Source organism: Stenella coeruleoalba (genome assembly GCF_951394435.1).
Source record: "Stenella coeruleoalba genome assembly, chromosome: 8".
Taxonomy (NCBI): Eukaryota; Metazoa; Chordata; class Mammalia; order Artiodactyla; family Delphinidae; genus Stenella; species Stenella coeruleoalba.
This window is the reverse complement of record NC_137154.1, coordinates 7,352,225-7,377,159: the sequence shown is the minus strand read 5'-3', so window position 1 is coordinate 7,377,159 and position 24,935 is coordinate 7,352,225. Positions and strand designations below refer to the sequence as shown.

The window sequence follows — 24,935 nt, the reverse complement described above, 5'->3', positions numbered from 1 at the left end:
AGGGCTGCACATACTAGCGAACTACCTCTAAAGATCTGGTGCTATGGTGCTAACAGAAAGAGGCAGGGGTGAACGCTGGACAGACCAACAAAGGAAAAAGAAATATCCACTGCAGTAGATTCTATTATAAACATCCCCATTCTAGAGATGACAAACTGAGGCTCGAGTAGTTAAGGGAATCTTTTGCAGCTAGTAAGACATGTGACTTCAGAACCCATGACGCCATTGTGCTTCTCTGGAGTTCTTTTTGCTCCCCCCACCTTTCCAGAAAACGTGAATTTAGTGAATCCTCGGGAAGGAGACAGGGGAATGACTTGGCAATTTCTGGCACATACTGAACACAATAAAAGTTGGGTGGATGGATGAAAGAAGGGAATTGGGAAGCAAAGGAGAAGTCATTTGGAGATATGTGATGAGGGTTTACGATCGCATGGGGTGGGCTTATCTCTAAGCAGACCTGAGTTGATCCAACCTCCCCAATCCTTATTCTCAAATCACTTAGTTCCTGCTTTACCAACAACCGAGGACTTTTTAGACGCTCCCTTGGCCAAGCGCCCTGGCCGAGAATTGCACTGTCACTTGCGACCAGCTCCCTGGGCCCGAGGACGAAGGGCGCAGGCCCGGGAGAGGCTGTGGCTGGCGGAGACTGACCTGGAGGGGCAGGGGCGGGGGCGGCGTGGAGGAGGCGGAGGCCGGCGGTCAGCTCTGCTCCAGCTCGATTGCCATGTCCCGCCAGGCGAAGGACGACTTCCTGCGGCACTACACAGTCTCCGACCCCCGGACCCACCCAAAGGGCTACACAGAGTACAAAGTGACGGCTCAGGTGAAGTGGGGCCCAGCGGGGACTTTGCCCTTTTAACAAGGGGGGGCCGTGTTTTACGTTAAGGCAAGACGCTGCTGTAAGCTCCCATGTTAGACGACAGATATGGATTTCCCCTTTAAGGGGAGGTGCCGGTAGGGCCTTAGTTTACTTCTTTAGCCATCAAGGGGCGGGGCCATAGGAGGGCGGTGCCTTTTTAAAAGGGCGTGACAGCCGTTCCCAGACTGGGGTGTGGGTGACCACGCGCAACGCGTGACATCTATCCGTGAGGCTGTGAATTTCTTTTAAGTTAACATGAAAACTCTGGCTCAACTCAAATACTGGTTAGTTCTCCAATCTCTTGGAGTAAGTTTTATCTATTGGTTTGTTTGATATTTATATAAAAGCCCTTTAAGGAGTTGAATTACTTTTAATTTTTAAAAAAATAATGCTTTGTGTATGACTAAAAATTCATACAGGTCAAAAGAAATTAAGGAGTAAGCCTCTTCACACAGCAGGAAGTCAATAGATAAAGACTGAAGTTGATGTATGAAGCAGTAACAACGTTATAAGCATATATAAAGACGGAGGAAATCATGAAAAGAATTAAAAACAAACAGTATAACAATATCTGTAGAATGATATACAAGAACTGCCTAGGGAAGATTTTTCACTGTAAAATTTTTGTACTTTTACAATTTTGAAGTAGGCAAATATTAAACTGGTGCATTAATGACTATTAAAGTGGAGCAAAAATGTAGAGACTTCCAAAGTGATTTAGAAATTTATTTATTTTTATTTTTGGCTGCGTTGGGTCTTTGTTGCTGTGCGCGGGCTTTCTCCAGTTGTGGTGAGCGGGGGTTACTCTTCGTTGCTGTGCGCGGGCTTCTCATTGTGGTGGCTTCTCTTGTTGCAGAGCACGGGCTCTAGGTGCACAGGCTTCAGTAGTTGTGGCGCACGGACTTAGTTGCTCCGTGGCATGTGGGATCTATCCGGGCCAGGGATCGAACCCGTGGCCCCTGCATTGGCAGGCGGATTCTTAACCACTGTGCCACCAGGGAAGTCCTCCTCAATGTTTTTTAAATATAGTTTCTTTTATCCAAAATATTTTAGGCAAGTCTGTTGTGAAAAGCAAAGTCCAGGGTTTCATTGCTAGCAGTCCCTCCACAGGTCATGTCCCCTCTCTGAGCCTCTACTTCCTCATCTTTTAAATGGGCATGTGAATCATGTCTGCCTCCCTGGGGTCTAGGATAATGAACAGATGTTTTGAAAACTGTCAAAGTTACTTCAAACTGTAGGATTTTTTTTTTATTATTATTATGAACGTAACATAATGAAAATGGAGTCTTTTTTTCCACCTAAGACACCAGTCTGCTCTTTCTGGGTCACAACCCCAGTGAGGGTTTCTTCTGTGTCTGGGAGTGTTCACACACACAGGCTTCCTCCTTTGAGGGAGAAGTGGCTCCTGGGACAGAACCTCATTCTTTAGAGAACTTGGGGTTCTTTGTTTTCAGAAGAAGATGCAGGGACTTGGCCCTTTGAAGGACCTGAGATAAAAGTTGGGCTGAGAATGGAGTCCTCTAGATGGACCTTTAGGGACCTGGGGCCCTTTACTGGAGTGCTTGCACTTACACCTAGACAAACAGAAAAAACAAAGAAACTATAAGGGGCTAAAAATAACTGTATGCCTGCAAAGCCTAGGCAGTTATGAACAATAAGATACAAAAAGACCACAAACCAGTTGCCACTTCTGAGGTGCCTGGAGCAGAAGCAGGGTACTGCGCATGGTCCCCGCACACAGCACCACCAAGGGGGTGGGCAGACCACCTAAGCCGCCCCTCCAGCCCAACCCACAGATCTGCCCCTGCCCTCACCCCATTTAAGGAAACAGTCAACCCTCCTTGGAGACAGCGGATAAGGGCACATGTTACTTGTTTTCCATGCCAAACCAGTAAAGCCTTAGGTCCCAATGAAGCCGTGCCTGAATTTCTCAGCTGGCCTCATCAATTTCTGTTGATTAAAGAGTCCAAGGACCGGTAACAATTTGACAGATGAAGAAACTAAGGTGCATGGTAGAAAAACTGCTAAAAGTTACACTCAAAGCCTTAAAGCCAGGACACCTTGATACCACTGGCCAAAGCGCTCTGCCCCTTTGAAGGTGGCTAGGAGGTGGCCCCGATTTTACAGGGTGATGGGGTGTCTGCGATGTCAATCTCTGGTCTCACTGGTTCTTAACTTTCTTCCTCAGTTCATCTCAAAGAGGGACCCGGAGGATGTCAAAGAGGTGAGCCTCCTGGGAGGAAGGGACCATTTCGTAATTCCAGATCTGGAAACAGTAAAGGGATGGGGGTAACTCTGCCAGGAGACCAGCCCCCCTTCCTCGCTGGCCCTGGGAGGAGGGGGTGCTGTGCCCTAATGCACACACAGCGTGGGGCCAGGCTGGGGGTGGGGAAGGCCACTTCCTACTGTTGTTCAGCCCTGTCGAGTCACGTGTCCCTCTTAGGTGGTGGTCTGGAAGCGGTACAGTGACTTTCGAAAGCTGCATGGAGACCTGGCCTATACCCACCGCAACCTCTTCCGCCGCCTGGAGGAGTTCCCTGCCTTCCCCCGCGCCCAGGTGTTTGGTGAGTCTTGATCCCAGCTTTCAGGCCAAAGATGGAGAGGGCATTGAGCAAAGGGGACCCCTGCTGGTGAGGGCTGGATAGAGGGACCCAGAAACTCCTGGCAAAGACGTGTTTCAGACAGCTGGAAGGGCCCTTAGAGATGGCCTCATTTGACAGATGGGGAAATTGCTCTCCCCTTATTGTGTGTTGAGCCCTTTAACATTCCTGTTCTCATTAGCCCCATTTTCAAGATGAGGAAACTGAGGCTCAGGGAGATGAAGGGGCTTGACCTGTAAGTGGCAGGACCTGAACTCCAAGCCACAAGCCAGTGTTTCCTCTAGACCTGTGCTTGTCCAGAAATAGCAGCCACGGACCACCTGTGGTTGAGGAGCCCCAGAGACGTGGCTAATCTGAACTGAGATGTGCTGTCTGATCGAATACACACTGAGAAAAGAATGTAAACTATCTCAGTAATTTACATATTGATTACATGTTCAAATGAGAATATTTTGGATATACTGGGTTAAATAGAGTGTATAATTAAAATTAACCTGTTTCTTTTTACTTTTGTAAAATGTGGCTTCTCGGGAATTCCCTGGTGGTCCAGTGGGTAGGACTTGGCACTTACACTGCTGTGGTCCCGGGTTTGAGCCCTGCTCGGGGAACTAAGATCCCACAAGCTGGTGCAGCACGGCCAAAAAAAAGAAAAAAGGTGGCTTCTAGAAAATCGTAAATTATACGTGAGGCTCATATTCCTTGTTACGTGTATCTCTAGACTCAGAGGACATGTTCTTTTGTAGCAAGGTGAAAGCTCGTTCCTGGTAGATTATGCCAGGTAATGCGAAGTACAGCAGGTTCCCCACCCTGACAGCATGATAACTAGCCCAGAGTTAAATAACCCTACATGATACCTAGACCAGAACAGTGAAACTGTAAAAATGGGGCTACTTGCTGTGTGACCTTGGGTGAGTCAGCTCCCCTAAGTCTTACTTTCCTCCCTAATACATCAAAACCACCTGTAATTATCTGTTTCCTGTTGGTTGCCTGCTTCCCCCTGTCTAGGATGTGATATGCATGAGGGCAGAGACCTTGCTTTTCTCTCATTCACCTTCTGAACCTAGCACATAGTAGGTGTTCAACAAACATCTGGTAAATGGATGAATAGGGAGGTTGGTCCCTCCTTGCAAGACCCTCACCCCAGGCAGAGCCAAGGAAGATTCCTAGGAGAATGGGGAGGGGGGCAGTGGGCTCCTCAGAACCAGGAAAAGTGGCCTGGGGGCCAGAAGCCCTTGTGGGTCACTGTTCTCTCCCTGCCCCTTGTCCTGGCGGGTGCAGGCCGGTTTGAAGCCTCGGTGATCGAGGAGCGGCGAAAGGGGGCCGAGGACTTGCTTCGCTTTACTGTGCACATCCCCGCACTCAACAACAGCCCCCAACTCAAGGAGTTCTTCCGGGTATGTGTACCTGCTCTTCCCCCGTCCTCCGCACCTGGGAAGCTTACCTGCCCACCAGGGTGCACCCTGTGACTCCCCGTGGCTGGTCTTTCTCTCCTGAAGGGTGGGGAGGTGACACGGCCCTCCGCGATGTCCAGAGACGTGCATATCCTGCCACCCCCTCTGATCCCCACACCGCCCCCTGACGAACCCCGGGTGCAGCCTCATGAGCCCTGGTTGCCCCAGCCGCTCCCTGCAGAGAGGAGGGGCCTCGAGGAGTTGGAGGTGCCAGGTACATGGGGTGGGAGAAGGAGCCAGGGCTGGAGGGCCCAGAGCATGTGTATATGGGGGGTGGGGACCACTCCCTCCTCAGTGAAAAGCCTGGGGTGTTTCCCAGCTCCTCTACCACCATCCTGCTGAGGAACTCTGCACAGGTCATTTTCCCTCTCTGGGCTTTAGCTTCTTAATCTGTAAAATGGGCACAGACCCTAAGAACGGGCTTATGTATGCCTGTGGTTGCTGAAAGGATACAGTGAGAGGGTAATTACATTTTGAAAGCTGGGAAATAATAAAAGCAGGCATGTCCCCAATGATCTATTCCTCAGTGGACCCCCTGCCATCCAGCCCTGCCCAGGAGGCCCTGGATCTCCTCTTTAACTGTGGGAGCACCGAGGAGGCGTCCAGTTCCCCCGGCCGAGGCCCCCTCACCGAGGCTGAGCTTGCCCTCTTTGACCCCTTCTCCAAGGAAGGTAACAAGTTGGGACAAGTGAGGGGTGGGGCGAGGGCGGTAGCTGGGCAGGAGGTCCTTAGGGGCAGGGAGGCAGAGGCGGGCACAGCCAGTGGCTGGCCTCGCCTTGCCCGTGTAAATCTGAGAAAGGCGGCCCCTGTGGGCGAAAGGCAGCCTTGGTGAGAATTAGAAGCAGTGACCTTCCCCCATGCTGGCGAGCTGGACGGTCCTGTACAGTGAGCAACTACGGAGGAAGTGAGCCACTTCCCACCATGGCATCTTCTCCCTGAGAAAGCTGTGGAACCAGCAGGATGTCACCGTGCCCCGGGAGGATTTCAGTTCCTTTGCTGGAAGCCCGAGGTGGGGTTTCCTGGCTAGCTTGGGGTCTGGCTGTAGATCTTCTGCCAAGAGGCCCTGCTGGTCAAGGGAGGGGAGGTCTGGGTTCAGAGGACAGCAGAGGAGGCCCCTGGAGCAGCCACTGACATGTGACGGCACCAGAGATGGAAGGCCCCCCATGGAGGCCCTGGTCCTGAGCTCCTTGTCAGATCAGGGACTTGACCATCCCAGGCTCTGAGACACGGGGTCTTTCCGTTTTAAAATTCTCCAAGTTTATGCTGTTACTGAAACTGGGGTATTGAAGTGGCTGACTGCACTTCCGGATCATCACGCAGCAGTTTCATTCTGGATTCCGCAGCAGTCTTTTTAAGCCCATTTTTTGGCTTCCCTTGGTGACCTCTTGGGTAGGCCCTTAGCTTTCTGAGGTCCGATCCAAATCAGGACCTCAGTCTCCCATCCACTTTTCTCCCATCCACGTCCCCGCCAGCTCAGGCCTGACTGCCCTTGGCCATGGTGACAAGGGTGTGAGGACTGTCCTTTTACTCTTCTTGTTCTTCTTATCCCCCTGCCCCGCTCCCAGGGCTGGGGAAGGGAAAGAAGGGACTGGAGGGGAAAGGCAAGAGTGGTGTCACCATGGCTGATGAACCGGCCACAGGTGGGCGGGCATCCAGATACTCTGCCTTGCCCCAGCCAAACCTCCTGGGGTACCCAGTGCCCAGATGCTTGGGCAGGAGCCTGTCAAGACTCCTCAAAGGCAGCTCCCATGAGACATTCCCTTGGCCCACGGACAAACTCCTAAACCCTTGCCCACACCAGGCCTGGAAGTGCACTTCACTCAGATGCTGCCTTCTACCCTTGCCCCTCTTTGTGGGCACCTCCAGCCAGCCTTTCACTGTCGGAATTCTCCAGGCGAGGAGCCGGCGCTCGTCTCTCTCTTTTCAGCACATACACCAGGCTCTTGAACTCAAGTACTAGGGCATCCCAAGAACTCTTCCGTCTTCTGCTCCATTAGCAACACAGGGAGGGCTGTAGTCCAACTGGGAAGTGAGATGTCACCTCCCCTTCCTGTAAGAGGCCCCTGGTCTCCACATGGGATCCCTTGGATAGGGTTGGAGAGAGGCCCACCCTTCCCTCTCCAGGCCGGTGGTGTGCAGCGGTGGTTCCCAGTCCTGCACCTTCCCTTCAAAGGCCCTTTCATCAAAGATTCACCGAATCTCTAGCCTTCTTTTGTGTAAGCTATGGAGGGCATCTTTAACCATCTCTTTGCCAGTCCTAGAGGATATGAGAGCCCTTCTGTCTGGAATGTGCGAATACCTACCACCCCCTGTCTTCACATTTGGGGGCCTCAACTGAAATTGTAAAACCTTAAAAAAGCCTTGAGATTTTCTGGATCCATTATCCTAAGATTACAAGGCTTGGAGCATTTCTGCCCTTGACCTGGCATAGTTGGTCTAGCATCCTTCAGTTAAACTTTATGGAGGAAATTCTTGGATTTATAGGTCAAGCGTAGTCAGGACGGAAGTAGAACCAGTGACCCAGAGCTTGCAAGCTAATGTTAATGTGTACCTAAAGAAAGAATTAGGCTACACTGTACATCTGAAACTTATATAATATTGTAAATCAATTATACCTCAAAAGAAAGAAAGAAAGGAGGAAAGAAAGAAAGAAAAAGAAAGAAGGAAAGGGAAACAATGAATTAGGGAAGTAAGGGTGTTTTCACCAAAGTACACGAACTCCACCAATCAAATAGATCATGGCTAGTGTGCTATGTACAAGTGGCTTTTGGATTGCTCAGGCACTGAAGAACCCAGGACAGGTTGGTGGGCAAGAGAGGTCTGGGGATGGACAGCAGGCCCTGGGAATAGAAGGTCCAGTCTGGCTTGAGTCCTCCATATCTGATTGCAGAAGGTGTAGGCCCCAGTCCTACCCACATGGGTGAGCTGGCAGCATTGGAGGCAGAATCTGAAAGACTGGACCAGGAACCCTGGGAGCCAGGAGGGCAGGCGGAGGAAGAGGACGAGGAAGGAGGGCCCGCCCCTGCCTATCTGAGCGAAGCCACAGAGCTCATCACCCAGGCCCTACGGGATGAGAAGGCAGGCGCCTACCCTGCAGCTTTGCAGGGTTACCGGGATGGTGTGCACATCCTGCTTCAGGGAGTTTCTGGTGAGCGGGACTGGAGGGCGGAGGGTCAGGCCTGGGGTACTGGCTGGTGCAGTGAAGAGAGAGGAAAGTAAAAAACAAGTCAAGGATCAGAATTGCTCCTCACTGGCCAATTGTATAACCTTGGGTGGCCTCAGTTTTATTTGTAAAATGGGGAGAAGATATCTGCCTCCCAGGGAGCAGGGAAAGACACATGGTGATGCTCTGAACTGTAAGGGGCTAGACCAGGGGTTCTGAACCCAGGTATCTCTGCTGAGCCATTCTGTCTTCACAGGTGACCCATCACCTGCCCGCCGGGAGGGTGTGAAGAAGAAGGCGGCTGAGTACCTGAAGCGGGCAGAGGAAATCTTGCACCTGCATCTGTCCCAGCTCCCACCCTGAGACGGGAGAGGACCCTTTCCCGGGACTCTAGCTCCAGCACTGCCAGCCACCCTCTTCTCCTCTCCCTGGTGCCTGGCCTGATCTTCTGGTCTTGTAACTCCAGAGGCCATTTCTGTGTGTAACTGGACCAAGAATGAGACAAAGAATGAATTCTCAGCTCCCTGACCACACCTGCCACCTTGGAATCAGGGACTCACAAGTCTGATCCTGCCTATCTCTATCTTGATATGTGAGCAGCAGCTCTGGTCCCTAGGCTCTTTGTTTATCCATCTAGAACCGGGGTCTGCAGGCTATGTCCCACACCCAAATATGGCCCACTGCCTTTTTTTGTAAGGCCCACAAGCCAGAAGAGTTTTTACTTTTTTTTAATAGTTGAAAAAATTCAAAAGAATAATATTCTGTGGCAGGTGAAAATTACATGAAATGTAAGTATCTAAAAAAATAAAAGTTTATTGGAACACAACCAGGCTTGTTTGTTTACGTGTTGTCTATGGTTGCTTTTTCACTACACCAGCAGAGTTGAATAGTTGCAGAGTTGACTGGTTACGACCTGTAAATCCCAGAACATTTACTGTTCTGGCCCTTTGCAGAAAAAGTTTGCTGACCCCTGATCTAGAAAATAGGGATTAGAGTCTCCAGGGAAACATTAGAGAATGACAGCAAGGCCCCTTGAGCCAGGTTATTGGGTGAAGAGGAACCAAAGAGGGTGCACGCACTCTGGGCCCGTGGTTCAAAGCCAAACCGTGATGATTCAGAGGGCTGGAGCCTGGGAAGGCGTGGCCCCACTCCTGCCCCGCCTCTCCTACAAAGCGATTGGTTGCGGAAGGGACTACAAACCGGAGCATCATGGGAGTGGCCCAGACCGCTGAGGTGCATGATGGGCGGGCTTTAGCTGGGCCTGAGCGTGAGGAACAGTGTTGACCCTGAACTACAACGCAGAGCATCTCGGGAGGCCTGCTCGAAGATCTGTGGGAAGCCACAGGACTCGGTGAGAGAACTGCGGAGCCAAACGGACGGCGGGGATGCTTAGACCAGGGCGGGGAGGCGGGCCCGTCGGGGTCGGCCCCGCCCCGCCTCCCCTGAGCCTCCGCCGGCCTTGGCGTGCTCTTGCGCAGGATGGGGCGAGTGGCCGCACCTGTCCACGGGATGCTGAGCGCCCATCCTTCCCCCCCAGCCCACCCATGCCCGGCTACGAGCTGCCCGTGGGCACGTGCGTGGACATGTGTCCGGCCGCTGAGCGCGCCCAGCGCGAAAAGGAGCGTCGCCTGCACCGCTTCGAGGTGGCGCCGGGGTGTCGCGGGCACAGGCCCCGAGCCGACCCGCAGCGCGCAGTGAAGGAGTACAGCCGGCCGGCCGCCGGGAAGATCCGGCCCCCACCGAGTCAGCTGCGTCCGCCGTCCGTGCTGTTGGCCACCGTGCGCTACCTGGCCAGCGAGGTGGTGGAGCGCACCGACGCGTCCCGCGCAGAGGTAGCCAGCTTCGTGGCGGACCGGTTGCGCGCCGTGCGGCTGGACCTGGCCCTGCAGGGCGCGGGCGACGTCGAGGCGGCGTTGGTGCTGGAAGCGGCGCTGGCAGTGCTGTTGGCAGTGGTGGCGCGGCTCGGACCCAGCACAGCGCACGGGCCAGCGGACCCGATGTTGCTGCAGGCCCAGGTGCAGGAGGGCTTTGGTTCTCTGCGGCGCTGCTATGCGCTGGGCGCCGGGCCCTACCCCCGGCAGGCCACCTTCCAGGGCCTCTTTCTGCTCTATAACCTAGGTGAGTCGGGGTCCCCACGATAGAACAAGGGGCAGGCGGCCCTCCGTGAGGACAGTGGAGGCCGGGAAAGGAAGGAGAAGCTTTAAAACCTCACCAGAAGCTCCCTCTCCATCCCTGCCTCCTAAATGTGTGTCTCAGCCAATGCACAAGATGTACCGGCTCCTACTTGGACCTTCTGGCCTGTCTCTTCCCATCTTTGGGTCTCAGTTTTCTCGTTACAAAAGTGGAGGGGATGGGGTTAGAATGGGACAGTTGACCTAGATAGTGTTTTGTTTGTTTGTTTGTTTTTGTTTTTGTTTTTGCGGTACGCGGGCCTCTCACTGTTGTGGCCTCTCCCGTTGCGGAGCACAGGCTCCGGATGCGCAGGCTCAGCGGCCACGGCTCACGGGCCCAGCCGCTCCGCGGCATGTGGGATCTTCCCGAACCGGGGCACGAACCTGTGTCCCCTACATCGGCAGGCGGACTCCCAACCGCTGCGCCACCAGGGAAGCCCTAGATAGTGGTTTTCAACCTTTTTTTTAAACCTCCAGTTCAGTCAGTGTTACAAAGCAGCCAAGAACACATATGCTAACAAATGTATCTGAAACAGAAGGTTCAAGACTAGATCTTTTCTATGGATGGATGGTGCATTTTAATAAATTCTTTTTAATTGTAATAAAATGCTGTTGACTTCACAACCATTAATGGGTCAGAAGCCTCAGTTTACAAAAAGTGACCCAAGTTTCCAGTGTCGTGATTCTTGGAAGGGGAGCAGAGGCAGAATTTGAAAAAATAATTGCCTCATCAGGCGGACAGAGGAGGATGTGGCAGAAGCAACTCCCAAATCTTGGGGCAGCTACGGCAGTGGAGAAAGGGCTGGGTTGGAAGTCAGAAAACTCAAGATTTGGTTGGGTCAAGTTCTACTACGTACAAACTCTAAGGCCGTCTGAGGCAAGTCATTAAATTATCTGGGCCTGTTTCCTTCCTCTGTAGACACTGCCTCACTTTATTATGAGGACCCAGACTATTTGAAGGGGTTCTCGAACCTCTGGCAACAAATTCTGATGTGGCTTAGGAAGGGGCCAAGGGGGAAAGGGGGAGGGAGGGTGGGCTTGGCCTGGGGGAGGGGCGTGGCCAGACTGGGAGGTGGGGGTGGGGTGGGGAGTGAGGTAGGGTGATGAGCTCCGAGGAGGGCCTGAAGGAGGTGGCGGAGGTGGCGTGGCTGAAGACCCGAGCAGGTGGGAGGGGAGACAGGGGGAGACCTAAGGGGATGGCACGGGAGGTGGGCCTGCTCCAGAAGGAATCAGCGTCCTCATTTGGGCTTCCCGCCCTCACAGGCTCGGTGGAGGCCCTTCACGAGATTCTGAAGCTGCCCACTGCCCTGCGTTCCTGCCCAGCCCTGCGCACTGCCCTGGCAGTCGACTCTGCCTTCCGCGAAGGCAACACTGCACGCCTGTTTCGCCTGCTCCGGACCCTGCCCTACCTGCAGAGTTGCGCCGTGCAGTGCCATGTGGGCCGTGCCCGCCGGGGAGCCCTGGCCCGCCTCGCTCGTGCCCTGAGCACCCCCAAAGGCCAGACCTTGCCCCTGGGCTTCATGGTCCACCTACTGGCCCTGGATGGGCCCAAGGAGGCACGGGACCTGTGCCAGGCCCATGGACTGCCCTTAGATGGACAGGAGAGAGTCGTGTTCCTGAGGGGTCACTACACTGAGGAGGGGCTGCCACCTGCCGGGACCTGCCAAGTACTGGTGGGGAACAAGCTTGGAGGGCGCACCCTGGAAGAGGTGGTCACGGCAGAGGAGGAAGATGAGGCTGTAGACACACCCAAGTGTGCGGCATGAGGAGGGCTGTGCAGTCTCCCAGAGCCCCAGGAGTGGGGCTGAAGCGCTCAGGTGTTTTTTCATGATTCCCACACAGTAAAAGGAACTCGTTGGGCATCCCTGGTGGCGCAGCGGTTAAGAATCCACCTGCCAACGCAGGGGACACGGGTTCGAGCCCTGGTGAGGGAAGATCCCACATGCCGCGGAGCAACTAATCCCGTGCGCCACAACTACTGAGCCTGCGCTCTAGAGCCCGTGAGCCACAACTACTGAAGCCCGTGCGCCTAGAGCCCATGCTTCACAGCAAGAGAAGCCCCGGCAATGAGAAGCCCGTGCACCGCAGTGAAGAGTAGCCCCACTCACCGCAACCAGAGAAAGCCTGCGCACAGCAACGAAGACCCAACGCAGCCAAATATAAATAAATAAAATAAGTCTAAAAATAAATAAATAAGTGAAAGGAACTTGTCTTGCAAGGACAGCAGCTAGGCTCAATTTATTTGGGGAGGGCAGGGAGGAGTTGAGACATGCTAGGGGCGTGGGGGGAGCGGAACCCAAATTGGGCAATGCCCTATCCACCCTGGGCCTCAGTTTCCCTGCTGGTCACTGAGGAGTAGCTCTGGTGGTCTCTGCGTTGACATCTAAGGTTGCCATTATGCGTCCCATCCTAACCCACCCACCACCAAGAGCAGTTGGTGGTTTTGCCATCCCCACCATCCCTATCTCCTGTTCACCCTCTGCCAACCAAGAGCCAGGAAGAGGGAAAGTTTCATCTGGGGCTTGTCACTCCCTTCAAGTGTCCGCACCGGTGGGGCCCTGAGCTGTTGCCTCAGAAGTTTGAGAGGGTCCTGTGGTCGTGCCCTTTCCTAGCATCAGGAGAGACGGGGACACACTCAAAGAAAACTGGAGTGGGAGAGGGTTAGGATAAAGGGTGGGGATGGGAGCTGAAGAATGAGGGCTAGGGTCAGAGGTCAGCCACAGGCCTCAGGGTGGCTGCTGCGCCCTCCAGGGCCACCACCAGGATGCTGAGCTGCCTCTGCACCTCAGCCCAGGCTGCAGATCCGGGGCCTGTGTTCATGGCCTTGGAGCAGGCATTGGACAGGCCCGGGAACGTGGGTACAGAGCCGGTGCGGGGTGCCCAGAGCACATGGCTGACAGGAGAAATGGGGGAGGATAGGACCATTCAGGGGCCAGGAGAGAGGGGCGCTTCAGCCCGGAACAGCTCCTGTATACAGCTAGGCACAAAAGCCCCTCTCCACTGGTGGTGGGAAGAGATGCAGGTTCTAGTCCCAGGGTGACCTTCACCGATTTGCCTCCCATCCTTTAAGCCTGACTCCCCAACTGTCTCAAGGGACTGGGTTGTGCTCTAAAGGCCAGCAAAACTGACATTTTCGTCCCTCCAGCGGGTGCCCATTGCCCAGCCTCACTGCACCTCGAAGAGCTTCAGGACAGGTTCACCTGTAGTAGCGTTCCTCTGGGAAGGCTCGCGAATTCAGGAAAGTCCGTTCCAAGAGCATCAGCTGGTCATTGAGCATCCGCACCTGCAGGGGGCTGGAGGCGACAGGGCCCTCTGATCACCCTACAGCCAGCAGCCCAGCTGCCAGCCTGCGTCCTGCCCTGGATGCCGCCCTCCCAGACACCTGCTTGCAGCCCTTGCTCACTCGGGGGTGCCCTTCTGCAGTGCTGATACGTGTTGGCCCAACACCGTGGCTGCCTCCTCAAACTTCTCCACTGCGGTCACCAGAGGTCCTGTGGGGAACAGCCAGCATCTTAGCCCTGGGGGTGCAGGGCTCCCCATGCCTCAGTGTTGGGGGGCTCCGTACCCAGGCTGATGTTGTGCTGCTCCAACAGGCCACCAAGTTCCTGCTGGGCAGCCTGCAGGAGGCTGCGGAGGGTCTCGCTGTAGTCACTGACATTGAGAGGCAGGAAGAGGCTGTCACTGAGCCGGAGAAGCACACTGCCCACGGTCTGGGCCACGGCCTGATGGCTGCTGAAACCTTGCAGGAAGCGCAACAAGGCCAGGACTCAGTCTTCAGCCCATCCTCCTCCAGCCTCAGGATGCCCCTTGCCCTCGTCCTCACCAGGGTCCACAAACTTGTCCACGTAATCAAAGGTGTCAAAGGCTGTGTGGTAGGTAGGGTAGATCCGGGCTGAGGTCTTGCTCTGGGGGAACAAGACCCAGAGGTGACAAGCTTGGGATGGGAAGTGGAGGGAAGCATACAATGTAGAGACATTATTTCAATTCAATTGTCACCACATCTGTGAGGAAGGTTCTAGGATTCCTACTTTACAGAGGTGGAAGCAGGCTCAGAGAGGTTAAGTAACCTTCCTGACATCACACAGCTAATAAGTGGCAAAGCTGGGTCAGGTGCCAGTTTCCCGTTTCACATGAAGGAGAAGAACCTGGGGTTTGCAGTCAGACAAGAGGATTCACATCCCAACTCCACCACTCAAGAGTGGTGTAGCCATGGAGGGGTGAAAGGGCCTTTTGGAGCATCAAACAGGGAGACAGGTTGGGCACTCCGCATCCCTTATCTCACTTTACCCTCAGACCACCCCTGGTTTATACTGTTATTTAATCTATTCTGAGATAAACATTTTAAGATCTCTGGAATCAGGATGCTTCTTACAGTCAGTGTCATCCTGCAACTACTTGACAGTGCTTTCTTCCCTCCTGAATAGTGCGTATCATGACAGTGCATCTTATACTCAGCTGTATCTTAAATTTGATAAAATAACATAGACGAGGGTGAACATGCTCAAGAGAGGTAAAGAAACTTGGCTGAGGTAGCACAGCTAATGAGTGAGGGAGCTGGGTTCAGTTTGCACTGGAGCGGCCCGAAGGAGAGGAGGGGGCTGGTGGAGCAAGGAACCGGGATGGGGGACGGAGGGGTGTCCGTTTACCCGGTCATAGGTGTAGGCGATGTCCATGGAGGAGATGCCCAGGAAGTGAATGAAGGGTGCGTAGTCGCTGCTCGCACCCAGAGTGCCCAGGCTGCGGGAAGGAAGATGGTTAGGCTGCAGGGCGCTGGGCCAGCTCGCCAGCCCGGAGTCCCCAGCCCGGCCCTGGGCTCACCTGGGGACCAGGCCGTACACCGGGCTGCTACGGTTGGAATATCGGATCCAGTTGTCATAGATGCTGAGACTGCCGGGGCCTGGTGCGCGGATCTGAGCGGAGGGGGATCTAGTCTCGGGGCTGGCCCCTCCCCAGGCCCCACGACCAGGCTGGTCCTCCGCTCTGCCCACCCGAGCCCACGCACAGTCCTGCGGGTCCTACAAGGCCCACCCCGCAGCCTCAGTCCCACCCCCAGCCCTTCTAATAAGTACCAGCTCCAGCCCCGCCTACCCCGTGTAGCCCCGCCCCGCCCGTCCTCCTCCCAGCCCAGCTCCCAGCCCCTCCCATTTCCACCTGTTTGGCTGCAGAGAAGATGACGCTTTGGACCGGGGGCGTCCCCTGCGCCCTCAGGGTGGCATTGGCTGTGAGGGGATCCGAGAAAGACTCTATTCGGGCCCCGCCCTTTCGTTTCCCTCCTCCCCGAGTAAGCCCAGCCGCCCCTCATACCAAACACCGAGATGTCCACGTTGATGTAGGCTACGGCGCGCTCCTGCAGCTTGCTGAAGGACTCCTGCAGGCGGGTGGGACCCCGTCAGCCCCGCGCTGCCCTGCCCCGGAAACCCCCTCGAGCGGCGAGCTGCGGGGCTCGCTCACCTCCGTGAACTCTGTGGAGCCGATGAGCCCAAACTCCTCTGCCCCCCAGCTCGCAAACACGATGGATCTTCGGGGACGCCAGGTGCCTGGGGATGGGGATAAAGGGCTGGAGGGCAAGATTCCTCGGATCATGGGGTGGCTTAGGGGGAAGGTTGGGGATGTGGAGAGGAGGGAGGACTGGAACGGGCCGGGCACAGGCGACTGGAGGTAGGTCCTGGCACCTCCCTGGCCAAGCCTTCCCTGAGGCTCCATCCTCCTTTTACCCGCGCCCCTCCGCTTCTGTGACAGCCCCCAACATTGACGCCAACACCGATCTCCCTCCGTCAGGGGGTCCCTTCTGCCAGAATGCCCTATCCCCCTCTTCTCTCTGGCTATGCTGATTAGAGGTCCTCCAACTCTCTCCTCCATGTATCCTATGCAAAACTCTCCCCTAATCATCTTCACTTGGCGATGATACATTCACATTCTCCTTAGAGCGTTATCCACATTGAGCCAATCCTTACAACACGTCGTGAGGGACAGACTATGACTCTCTCCATTGAGGAAACTGAGCCATAGAGAAGTTTAATGACTTGCCAGGATTACACAGCTGGTAGGCAGCAGAGCCAGGGTTCAAATCCAAGGCCTGGCTCCAGAATCCAGGGGCTTAACCAATGTCCCACATTGCTTCTCATAGCCTCCCGCAGCCTGGCTTCCATCTCCAGTCTCTGTGCTCTCGCTGCTCTTGCCACAGGCCTCAGCCACCTCCCGGAAGCCTCCGAGGTCCTTGCTTGACCCCCTCACCGCCTTCAGATTCCCCCTACCCCTCCACAGCGCTATGGGCCCCTGGCTGTGCTCCCGTCTCTGGATGCAACTCAGTCCCCTTTGATCATTCCTCATCTTTTTGTTTTAAACCAAACTTTTTAAGTATAGGGACTTCCCTGGTGGCCCAGTGGTTAAGACTCCGCGCTCCCAAGGCAGGGGGCCTGGGTTCGATACCTGGTCAGGGAACTAGATCCCGCATGCCGCAACTAAAAGATACTGCGTGCCACAACTAAGACCCGGTGCAGCCAAATAAATAAAATTTTTAAAAATTTATTTTATTTTATTTATTTATTTTTGACTGTGTTGGGTCTTCATTGCTGCGCGCGGGGTTTCTCTAGTTGCAGCGAGCAGGGGCTACTCTTTGCTGCAGTGCGCAGGCTTCTCATTGCAGTGACTTATCTTGTTGCAGAGCACGGGCTATAGGTACGTGGGCTTCAGTCGTTGTGGCTCGCGGGCTCTAGAGCGCAGGCTCAGTAGTTGTGGCGCACGGGCTTAGTTGCTCCGCGGCCCGGGGATCTTCCCGGACCAGGGCTCCAACCTGTGTCCCCTGCATTGGCAGGCAGATTCTTTTTTTTTTTTTTTTTGGGGGGGTTCGCGGGCCTCTCACTGTTGTGGCCTCTCCCGTTGCAGAGCACAGGCTCTGGACGCGCAGGCTCAGCGGCCATGGCTCACGGGCCCAGCCGCTCCGCGGCATGTGGGATATTCCCGGACCGGGGCACGAACCCGTGTCCCCTGCAACAGCAGGCGGACTCTCAACCACTGCGCCACCAGGGAAGCCTGGCAGGCAGATTCTTAACCACTGTGCCACCAAGGAAGCCCTAAAAATTTTTTAAGTATAAAATGATTACATGCTTGCAATGAAAAATTCTCATTTTTTTCTGCCAAAAATGCATAAGATGAATCTAATCAGACAAACCCAAATTGAGGGACAGTCAACAAATGAAATATCAGGATCATGAAAGAAAGAACAGCTAAGAAACTATTACAAATGACCCATGCAACTACTACATGTGCAACGTGTGATCCTGGATTGGTTCTTGGACGAGAAATTTCTTTTGCTCTAAAAGTTATTGGAACAGGGGCTTCCCTGGTGGTGCAGTGGTTAAGAATCCGCCTGCCGGGTTTCCCTGGTGGCGCAGTGGTTAAGAATCCGCCTGCCAATGCAGGGGACATGGGTTCGAGCCCTGGTCCGGGAAGATCCCACATGCCTTGGAGCGACTAAGCCCATGCGTCACAACTACTGAGCCTGCGCTCTAGAGTCCGCGAGCCACAACTACTGAGCCCATGTGCCACAGTTACTGAAGCCCGTCACCTAGAACCCTTGCTCCGCAACAAGAGAAGCCACTGCAATGAGAAGACCACGCACCGCAACAAAGAGTAGCCCTCACTCGCAGCAACTAGAGAAAGCCCGTGCGCAGCAACGAAGACCCAATGCAGCCAAAAAAGTAAAATAAAATAAATAAAGTACTTTGCCCATTTAAAAACAAAACAAAAGTTTTCAGAACAATTGGCAAAATTGTTAATTTCCTGATTCTGAGCATTGCACTGTGGTTATGAAAGAAAATGTCCTTATTTTTAGGAAATATCCAGCTCTGCCACCTGGTCCAGCTGCTCCTTCCCATATGCTGTGCCCTCCACCTGGATCTCCACCCCTACCGCTCCCAGAACTGCCGCCTCCCTGCGCTCTGGCTTGCATCTGGAAAGCCTGGTAGGTATTTTTCCTTATAGCACGTTTCACAGTTGTCATTACAGCATGAACTCTGGTGTTCACTGGGGGACGTCCAGTGCCTAGAACTGGCCTGGCACATACTAGCCACGGGGGACATATTTGTTGAGTTGACGATTGTCCGTCACCCCTGCCTCAACTGGGCTGAGACTCCCTGAGGGCAGAGCCTGGGCACTGCCTCGCTCGAGACCACATCTGGCCTCGCTTCATTGGAGGGGCCCAGGAAACCCTCAGAAGGTATTGCACAAGTTCCCTGCACCACCCTGGGCTACTCGAGCGAGGCCAGGGCTGGTGTCCATGCATGTCTGCCCCCAGGGCCCTCAAGCTTCGCCCAAGTGGGGACTGGAGAATGAGAGAGAGGAGGGGGGACAGGACGCCCAAAAGCTCGGGGAGGACTGAGCAGAAGGCGACCTCCTGGGGAGAGAGTCCCTGGACCAGGGGAGCAGGATCCGCTCACCCTTCTTCAGCAGAGTCCCCAGGACGCGGGAGAGCTCCAGGAGGACAGCAGTGCCACTGCTGGGGTCCACGGCCCCGTGAACCCAGCTGTCCCGGTGGTTTCCATACAGCACATAGCGGTCTGGCGGGAGGAGCAGAGTCAGACGCCCAAGTGGAGGAGCGAGGGTGGGTGGGGCAGCCAGGCTGGGCAGAGGGGGCATGGTCAGGGGCGCTCAGAGCAGGGCCGGGTCCTGGGGGCGCAGGGAACAGTGAGGCGGCGCTCACCAGGCTCCACGGCCCCGCGGATGATCCCCAGGACGTTGGAGGAGTTCCGCAGCTCCAGGCGGTTGTAGACACTCACGTTCACCTGGCTGGGGGAGCGTAGGGGTGTTAGGAGTCTTCCCCTCCACCAAAGTAGGAGAAACTGAGGCCCAGAGCAGGAAAGGGACCTGGCAAGATCACTTGCCTGGAAATACCAGGAGAGACAGCGAGGCTAGAGCCCAGCTCTTCTGATTCCAATTCTCCTTTGTACTCACTCACTTATTGGATACCTAGTGTATGCCAGCAGCGTACCAGGCTCTGGGCGATGACTGAGACAGACATGGACCCCACCCTCGTGAGACCTCCCTCTCCTGAGGGAGGCAGACCCCAAGGAAGTGAACAACTGCAGGCAGTGAAGGGGCTTGGGAGGACACCGACAAGGTACCTGGTGGCAGGTGGGGAGGTTAGTGCAGGCCAGGAATGACAGAGCGTGGGGAAGGATGTTCCCATCAGCAGGAACAGCAAGTGCAGAGGCCCTGATGTGGGAAGGAGCTGGGTGTGTTCAAGAGAGGGGGCGGCTGGAGAATGGAGGTCCAAGGTGAGGTGGGGGGGACCCCACAGGGCCTTGTGAGGCACGCAGCTGTTTCACAGGCTTCCCCAAAGACAAGACAGATACTCTGGAATCAGGGAGGGGTTGGGAGACAGGAGAAAGGGAAAGGCCAGGCCTTGAAGTGAGCACTGAGGAAACCAGGATCAAGGAAGCATAACAAGGGAAGAGAAGGGAAGCGTTGGGGGAGGAGGGGGCCCCATCTCACCTGCCTGCTGGGAAGATACCATCAGAACGGAAGCCGGGCCCCAGCTTGTAGTCACAGCCCAGGGCTCCCTGCCAGGCAGCCGGGGCTGAGGCTCCCTGCAGGTTGCTGGGGAGGAGGGGGAGGCCCATCAGAGCAAATATGGGTGCGGGGGTTGAAGTTTGGGGGCCACTGGAGAGTGGGAAGGAGACCCCAGGGCAAAAGCTCACCAGAGAAGGACTTCTGCATCCTTGAAGCCAATGGGCTGAGTGGGAATTGGGGGAAATCCGGAGGCATTGTCAGAGTCCAGGCGGAAGGAGGAGGGGTTGGCTGGAAGGTAAGGAGTCAGGGGGTCCCCAAAATACTCAAAGTAGGAGCCTCGCTCCACCCCCGAGGGAGGAAGTCCCCAGGAGTGCGGGAAGGTCTCGTTCGGCAAGCTTTTCCCGTCGTTGATATCTGCAGGGTCCGTGTACACCAGCACCCCAGCCACCCCATACTTGGCAGCATTCACAGCCTGCAGAAGGCAGAGGAGGCTGTGTTTAGGGGAGGGGCGAGAAGGGGGCACATCTTGTTCCTCTTCCTCCCTCCCTCACTGTGGAAGCCAGGACAGATCTGTCTTCCCACCGGCAAGATGATACTTAACGCAAGTCATTTGTTGCAGTGCCGCTTGAGGCAGCAAAAGACTGTTGAGCCTAGGCAACGGCTCATCAATGGGGTCATTAACTAAACGGAGGTACCCTGCAGTGGAGTACTATGCAGCTGTGTAAAAGAAGGAGGATGTGCTCCTAAACCCATGTTCATATAAACACTGTTCATAGTAGCCAAAAGGTGGAAACAGCCCAACCGTCCATCACTGATGAATGGATAAGGAAAACCTAGTATATAACGTGCAAAGGAATATTACTGATTCTTAAAAAGGAGTGAACTTCTGATACATCAATGAACTTTGAAAACATTGTGCTAAGTGAAATAAGCCAGACACAAAAGGACAAATATCACATGATTCCTCTTATGTGAGGTACCGAGATGAGGCAAATTTATAGAGACAGAAAGTCAAATAGAGGTTACCAGGGGCTGCAGAGGGAGAATGGGGGAGTTAGTGTTTAATGGGTACAGAGTTTCATCTGGAACCATGAAAGCATTCTGGAAATGGTTAGTAATGATGGTTGCATGATATTGTGAATATCCTTAATGCCATTGCAGTGTACATTTTAAAAATGGTTAACCTGGTAAGCTGGTAAAATGTATGTTACATATATTTTAGGACAGTAAAAACAAAACAGTACATTAAAAAAAAAAAAGATCAAGGACAGAGTTTATGCACCAATTGAGAATGATCTCCAGGACGTATTAAGGTGAAAACAGCATAGCTCAGAGCAGTATATTTATGCTACCTTTATATAAAAGGAGAAGGAAGTGAGAATATATCTTCATATGTTCTTCTTCCCAAAGAAACTCTGGGTACATATCCCGTAAACAAACAAACAAGCTACCTTTTAGGAGGATGGCATTATGAGAAAACTTTTTCACTCTATACTTTTTTTTTTTAAACTGGAAGTTTCATAATCTGTATAATTCCACCACGCCTGTTCGCCCTTCTTCTCTTTTCTTTCCATTTTTTTACCCCCAGCTCTTATCACGGGCACTTCTTTTATTTATTTATTTATTTTACTTCTTTTTAAATTGTGATAAAGTACACATAACATGAAATTTACTCTCTTAACCATTTTAAAGCACACAGTTCAGTGGCATTAAGTATATTCCTATTACTGTGCTACCATCACCTCCATTCACCTCCAGAACTCTCTTCATTTTGCAGATTTGAAACTCTGGACCCACTAAAGACTAACTCCCTAGTCCCTGCTCCCACTCTATACCTTTTTATATTTAAAATAAATAAGTAAGTAAACATTTAAGAAAACACAAACATGTAACCCTCAGTCAAAATTTTGTGTTGAGGGCTTCCCTGGTGGCGCAGTGGTTGAGAGTCTGCCTGCCGATGTGGGTGACATGGGTTTGTGCCCTGGTCCGGGAAGATCCCACATGCCGCGGAGCGGCTGGGCCCGTGAGCCATGGCCGCTGAGCCCGCGCGTCCGGAGCCTGTGCTCCGCAACGTGAGAGGCCAGTGTACCGCAAAAAAAAAAAAAAAAAAAAATTTGTGTTGAAAAGAAGCAAGTTGTGGAGGAAGGGACAACAGGAGGGATTTAAGTCGAATGTTCAGAAGAACTATGTCACAGGAGGACTTAGACTTCCAGAATATACCAAAGCTGAAAAATGTGCCCAATTCCTTTATTTCCCAAGGCTCAGGGAGGTTAGGGGAGATATCCAAGGTCACACAGCACCTAAGTGTTCTTTGGGCCAATCAATGGGCTAGAGCCTGGCTGGGCAGAGTGCCAAAGCAGGCCATTGGTGGGTGGAAGGAATCCTTCACCCTCTACTGCCCCGAGCCCAGGGCTTGGCCTACCCCTCAGCCCTGCTCCATTCCCTTCCCCACACATCCTCCTGTCCACTGGGGGCTGCTGCTTACCTTAGCCCAGCGCCCTACACCCCCATAGCGGGTCAGGACGATGCTATCTTGGAGTTTGATGCCCTGTTGGTATAGCTCCATGAAGTCTTCTTCCGAGCCCCGGTTAGCATAGACGAGGAGGCCCTGTTCCCCAGAGAAGGTGACCCTTAGAGCCAGGCCCAGGAAAGAAGGGGAAAGGCTGAGTGGCAGGATGAAGGATTTAGATTCCGTCCCCCAACCTCGCCTAGAGCTTATAAGCTCCCCAAGACAAAGTCACACCTGGTTTGCTCTGTGTCCAGGTACCCTGTATCAGGCCTGGCTTTGAGCAGGGCCCATTAGTGTTTGTTGAATGACTAAGTGATGGGCAAAAGGAGTCGTAGTGGAGTGTGGAAGCAAGTAAATTCTGGGTGGGGCTGAGCCCCAGTTGAGGCACTTTTCTTCAACTGCCCGTGGGTCAGGATGGGAGCAGCTGGGGTAGAAGCCAGCGGGAGCTGGGCCATGGCAGTGGGGAGGGGGTGTCCCAGGCCCACCTGAGGGGTTCCGGGGGGAGCATAGGCAGCATACGGTGGTACCACATTGGGGTCCCCCTGCTCCCCAGTCAGGTTCTCTTCACTTCGTTGGGAGGAGAAGAGGATGTCCCCAGCAGGACCCACTGTGGAGAGAGGGCAGTGTCTGGGCTGGGCCAGCAGCTCTCCCGGCCCACAGGCCTCCCCAGGCCAGAGCAGGACCTCACCAACATCCACACGGTTGGGCTGCTTCTGGCTGGGGAAGGACAGCAGCACTTCGTACTCAGAGGTCCCGGCTGAGTCCAGGCCCGACTCCGGGTCCTGCCAGCGCCGCAGTAGCAGCTGCACCAGCGCCTCATCCCGGGGGCTGGTGGCCAGGTGCGGCTCCTTGGAGAGTTCTCTGCAGGGTGGGCCCAGGGTCAGGGAGGAGCCTCTGGCAAACAGGAGGGGCACCTGGGCAGGCCTCTCACCTAAGGTTCTCCCGGATCCTGTTGGCATCGAGCTGTCCCACGACAGCCTCAAGGATCTCCAGGTCCAGGTCCTGGGAGGCTGAGGCACTGGGGGCTGGCAGGTCAGTCCCCTTGGGGATGGCAAAGTGGCCCAGGATGATCCCCAGCCCCAAGAGGGCAGCGGCCCCCAGCACCCCTCCAAGCACCTTCACACACTGCATCCTGTGGAGTCTTGGCCAGCTGGTGTGGCTCCTTATAGATGGGGTGTCGGGTCCAGTTAACCATTACCTAATAGGTGGCCCTGCCCTTTGGCCACTAGCTGGCAGGGAGAGTAAGGGAGTGTCCTGCAGGAAGGGCCAGGAGCTCTTCACATCCAGCTCGATTTCTGCAACATTCACTTGGAAGAGACCTCCAAGGGGCATCAAATGCATACCTGGACGCTGAGGCTTGGAGAGGGACAAAGTTTCACCCACGGTCTCCCAATAGGAGAGGCCAAGGTAGGACTAGAACTCAGTCCCTGTCTCCAGAGCAGGGCTGGGCCTGCTGCCCACCACCCCTGCCTCTGTTTCCCTGGTGTCATTCCATCTCCAGCACATCCAGCCCTGGCTACCTGATTGGGTTTTAAGTTCAAATCCCATCCTTTGCTAGACGTAAGTTGTGTGACCTTAGGCAATTCACTTAGCTTCCCTGAGCCTGTTTTCTTAGCTGTAAAATGGATAATAGAGCCTATTTCACAGAACTGTGGTGCTGTTTTCATTAAACAAGGCCACATCTGTAAAATGTCTAGCGTGGTGTTGAGCCCATAGTAGGGACTCAGTACATTGTAGCCACTCCTGCCTCATCTGACCCCTTAAAATGCTAAGCCTAGAGCTAAGGGGAAAAGAGGGACTCAGAAGAATTCTCTGTAACTATCCCGCAGGGGTCCCAGTTTATAGGAGAAAGTGGGACTCTTAGAAGAGGAGACTGGGCACTTCACTGGTGGCGCAGTAGTTAAGAGTCCGCCTGCCAACGCAGGGGACACGGGTTCGAGCCCTGGTGTAGGAAGGTGTCACATGCCGCAGAGCAACTAAGCTTGCGAGCCCCCACTACTGACGCCTGCGCACCTAGAGCCCGTGCTCCGCAACAAGAGAAGCCACCGCAATGAGAAACCCGCACACCGCAACGAAGAGTAGCCCCTGCTCGCTGCAACTAGAGAAAGCCCACGTGCAGCCACAAAGACACAACGCAGCCAAAAAGTAAATTAAATTTAAAAAGAAAAGAAAGGAAGACTGTTCTAGAGGACAGAGCCAGAGAAGCACACTTTCTTGACAAGCTGACCTCCATCCCCTGACCCTACCAGGAGTCCATCCATCTATTCATTCATCCATCCATTCATTCATCCATCCATTCATTTATTCACTCCTACCTGCAAGCACCTTTCATTTATTCAGCCCTATGCCACCTCCATGCCAGGCCCTGGGGAAGACAAGGTGCCCAGGGACTCAAGTCTAGCAGGGGAGTCAGATAGGCTTTGGGTTCAACCATGTGGTAAGCGCCCCTATAGAGGGAGGACCACCATGCTCCCAGTGGAGAGAATGACAAATTCTGTCCAGAAGGGAACACTTGAGGGGAATCTTCCAAGGATGAGAAGGCATTCAGCGTGCAGAGGAGGCAAGGGGCAGGCCATCCTTACAGAGGGCCTGGCACGTATAAGGGCTGAGAGGGAGAGGGAACCACCAAGTACTCGCTTTAAGCCTCTTTCAGACTTCATAGACAGCCAGGC

At 54.2% G+C, this 24,935-nt stretch overlaps 3 protein-coding genes across 6 annotated transcripts; 2 read left to right on the top strand and 1 right to left on the bottom strand.

Annotated features, from left to right (window-relative positions):
* Positions 1-646: 646 nt before the first annotated feature.
* Positions 647-8,983, top strand: SNX15 (sorting nexin 15). Of its 3 annotated transcripts, none has more exons than XM_079929953.1 (8): positions 647-823; positions 3,048-3,083; positions 3,303-3,423; positions 4,738-4,853; positions 4,956-5,124; positions 5,438-5,581; positions 7,801-8,058; positions 8,330-8,983. In XM_079929953.1, the coding sequence occupies exons 1-8, from the start codon at positions 725-727 to the stop codon at positions 8,434-8,436; spliced, it is 1,050 nt and encodes a 349-aa protein (XP_079786079.1). In that variant the 5' UTR covers positions 647-724; the 3' UTR covers positions 8,437-8,983. The 3 variants fall into 3 exon arrangements, with proteins under 3 accessions (XP_079786079.1, XP_079786078.1, XP_079786080.1); XM_079929952.1 differs by having other exon boundaries at positions 5,411-5,581; XM_079929954.1 differs by lacking the exon at positions 7,801-8,058.
* A 322-nt stretch (positions 8,984-9,305) lies between these two features.
* SAC3D1 (SAC3 domain containing 1) lies at positions 9,306-12,446 on the top strand. 2 transcript variants are annotated; one of them, XM_079929624.1, is made up of 3 exons: positions 9,306-9,424; positions 9,611-10,191; positions 11,508-12,446. In XM_079929624.1, the coding sequence occupies exons 2-3, from the start codon at positions 9,618-9,620 to the stop codon at positions 12,008-12,010; spliced, it is 1,077 nt and encodes a 358-aa protein (XP_079785750.1). In that variant the 5' UTR covers positions 9,306-9,424; positions 9,611-9,617; the 3' UTR covers positions 12,011-12,446. The 2 variants fall into 2 exon arrangements, with proteins under 2 accessions (XP_079785750.1, XP_079785749.1); XM_079929623.1 differs by having other exon boundaries at positions 9,314-10,191.
* Positions 12,447-12,950: 504 nt separating this feature from the next.
* Positions 12,951-23,394, bottom strand: NAALADL1 (N-acetylated alpha-linked acidic dipeptidase like 1; the record flags this gene model as incomplete). Its single annotated transcript, XM_079929520.1, has 18 exons — positions 12,951-13,137; positions 13,445-13,537; positions 13,648-13,735; positions 13,810-13,983; positions 14,068-14,149; positions 14,891-14,981; positions 15,063-15,154; positions 15,396-15,463; positions 15,549-15,612; positions 15,696-15,781; positions 18,683-18,802; positions 18,946-19,031; positions 19,737-19,841; positions 19,943-20,226; positions 22,240-22,362; positions 22,749-22,870; positions 22,952-23,124; positions 23,195-23,394. The coding sequence occupies 18 exons, from the start codon at positions 23,392-23,394 to the stop codon at positions 12,951-12,953; spliced, it is 2,238 nt and encodes a 745-aa protein (XP_079785646.1).
* Between the last annotated feature and the right edge of the window lie 1,541 nt (positions 23,395-24,935).